This window comes from Morone saxatilis, unplaced genomic scaffold, assembly GCF_004916995.1.
Source record: "Morone saxatilis isolate NCDOM2014 unplaced genomic scaffold, NCSU_SB_2.0 Contig10, whole genome shotgun sequence".
In the NCBI taxonomy this organism is placed as follows: Eukaryota; Metazoa; Chordata; class Actinopteri; family Moronidae; genus Morone; species Morone saxatilis.
This window is the reverse complement of record NW_023339652.1, coordinates 18,118,750-18,121,681: the sequence shown is the minus strand read 5'-3', so window position 1 is coordinate 18,121,681 and position 2,932 is coordinate 18,118,750. Positions and strand designations below refer to the sequence as shown.

Sequence of the window (2,932 nt, the reverse complement as noted above, 5' to 3'; positions counted from 1 at the left end):
ACACATTCACACACCCATGCACAGCATCGGGAGCAATTCGGGGTTCAGTATCTTGCTCAAGGATACTTCGACATGTGGCGGGAGGAGCCGGGGATTAAACCAACAACCTTCCGATTAGTGGACGACCTGATCTGCCTCTGAGCCCCAGCCGCTGCTCTAGGAACGCCTCAAGATCCCATAGGAAGAGCTGGAGGATGTAGCTATGGAGAAAGACACGCTAACTTGCTTGGGCTGACCACAAAACAGACCTGGAAAAGCAGCGAAAGATAGATGACAAGGTTTCCTTACATCAACAGGAATGTTCCTCACATGCATCCTGCTGCATCTTTCAACAACACACACATCATGTTGCTTTGAAATTTAACTGTAACTAATTAGTCTGATATTGAAAATTCTGAAATATGACATACATACATAACCTAGTTGCCCCAAGATTCATCAGAACTGACCAGCAGTGTTTAACACATATGACAAATGGATAATCCAACGAACAAAATAATACTAAACAGAAGATGTAGAGAACCTAATCAAACACACACTGATGCATGATGCAAATTGAAGTTGAAGGGATGATGACAGAAACTAGATAAGGAACAGAGAGACTAAGTAATGGACAGAGGAAAAGATAATGAACAGATAAGCAAGTGGAAATCAATAGACCGAAAGAAACTAATACTAACGGAAACTATTAGATGAACAGAAAACCGACAACAATTTAAGTAAAGATGAGACAATTGCTTGAGAAGATAGATATATTAAGAAACGATTCATAAAACTGACAGTATGAGAGAATACCTTTTTGATTGTAATCGTAGGGACAGGGAACTTCAACCAGTCAGATCAATGAACCATATATTGTAGTCATCTTTTCTTCATCAGTAGTCTCTTACTGAAGACAGTCGGGAGAAGAGAGAAAACATCTTTTCCACAGAGAAAAGCCTTCTGTGCCATTCTTTGCTCTTCTTTCAATAAAGAAATACTCTCCGGTTCTGATAGAACTGATGCTAGCAGCTTCTATGCTAACCTCTTTAGCAGCCGCCATTGTTGTTTTTGAGCAAACAGTCCTTCTCACACACACTTAGCATTAAACCATGCCTGTGGTTAGGTTTAGGGTCGTAGCTACCAGTAGTTCCTCATTAGACGCTGATTGGTCCAAACCACTGTGGTTGGGCACAAGTGCATAGTTTAAAGCCTGGCAAGATGGATTGTCACGAAATTTCATGATCTTGTGAGTCCAGCTGCCCTTCCAAGGTTAACAACTAATTAACTAATGAATAAAAAGACATTCACCCTAATCTATTAATTTATTGTAGTTTGACAAATTCTTACCTAAAATGTATGTTTTTTTTTCATATAATATTGTTTTAAAAATGGCATAATAAACTACAAATATTCAAATCAACCACTGCAGACACTACATCTGGTTTTGTTGTGGCACTCTGTAGCCACCATGTATGACTGAATAGACAATAAATGCACATGGGGAATTTTTCATAATCATAATTAGTGCGCTGCAGTTTGTTTGATTATCAAATGCTCAGCCTGTTTAGCAGTCTGCTGTCGTATCACTAACTCTGTGTGTGCATTACTGTAGGTCCATTGACTATGACTCCAGCAGTAATTCTCTGTTTATGTTTGTAGATGTTCATAATGTTTATGGCGGTACCAGTGTCGGATGATATCAGCGTACAGCAGTGTTTTTGTGTTCTTCTCTGTATAATATTCAGGCCATTACCAGCAGGGCTTCGCATCAGTAGTGTTTTTTTCAGTAGTGTGTTTGTTCATTGTGCTTCCATAATATCACTATAGGTCCCCTCTAGTCAGGGATGGCCTCAATAGCTGTCGATGAGCCCGCCGACGGCAGAACAAGCGTCTGATTGGTGTGACACTAATCAGCACTTCACACTTCTTTCGCTCTCATTACTGCTAATGAGCGGATCCCTGAACCCAGCGAGGGGCCGCCGACTCAGCCAATTACAGGCCTGTTTGTTCAAATAAACACAGCCATGGTGGGATAACATGGAAGGAGAGAAGGCAGAGGCTGTGGGCATTATGAAATATGAATAGCCTCAGATATGGGCTCTATAGAAAAAGGAATTAACTGTTATTTGATAATTTGATCGCCTTAATTGCTTCTCTGTTGCACAAATGATTGTTAATACTTAAGACAGATTGGTCACGGCTGTGCACATATGTATGTATGTGTGTGTGTGTGTGTGTGTGTGTTGGCAGAGTCTGAATGGCACATATTACCATTCATAATGCAACCAAGCTGCTGGAAACTGTTACGCTTGGAGCTTTTTGACTTGGTTTATTGAAAACATCAGGTTTGTTTGCTGTGAATGTACTCATATCTCTGTTTGTCTTCCTCTTTCTCTTTCTCTTTCTCTGTCTCTGTCTCTCTCTCTCTCCCTACAGAGACAGGAGAGCAGGGAGGTGTTGGTAGGAATGTTGTTCCTGGTCTTTCCCTTCATTCCTGCCAGTAACCTTTTCTTCAGGGTGGGATTTGTTGTGGCCGAGAGGGTCCTCTATATGCCAAGGTGAGTCAGAATGTGTGGGCATGTACTTACATTTATATTTGTATTGTGAATTTCTACCCCTACTCTTCTATAAAGAGTAAATAGATATAATGCCTTGGAGAAATCTTGTTGGTCTTGGTTCCTTCTGTAGGTCCTGATCACACTGGATACACGTTTCACAGTCTTTCTCAGATTGTTCAGATTTTCTTAAAACAAGAAAAAGAAGGAAAGGGTGGACATCTAGCCTTCAAATTTTGAGTGACCAAGAAATGTCTCTTGTTACTTTTTGCAACTTGAGTCTTGTTTTAATCGTTTTCGATCACCCTGTCTATCGCTAATAATAACAATGTACTTATCAACTTATCAACCAGTATACATACTAGGGCTGTTTTCCCTCCTTTCCTGTCAATCTT

General features: G+C 40.4%; 1 protein-coding gene across 1 annotated transcript in view; it reads left to right on the top strand.

Moving 5' to 3' along the window:
* The first annotated feature begins 2,408 nt into the window (after positions 1–2,408).
* LOC118342677 (protein O-mannosyl-transferase TMTC1-like) overlaps positions 2,409–2,932 on the top strand; it is an 8,553-nt gene continuing 8,029 nt past the window's right edge. Inside the window, exon 1 of the mRNA XM_035681296.1 lies at positions 2,409–2,540. Within this exon, the coding sequence (XP_035537189.1) occupies positions 2,449–2,540 (92 nt within the window). The 5' untranslated portion in view covers positions 2,409–2,448. The remainder of the gene's footprint in view (positions 2,541–2,932) is intronic.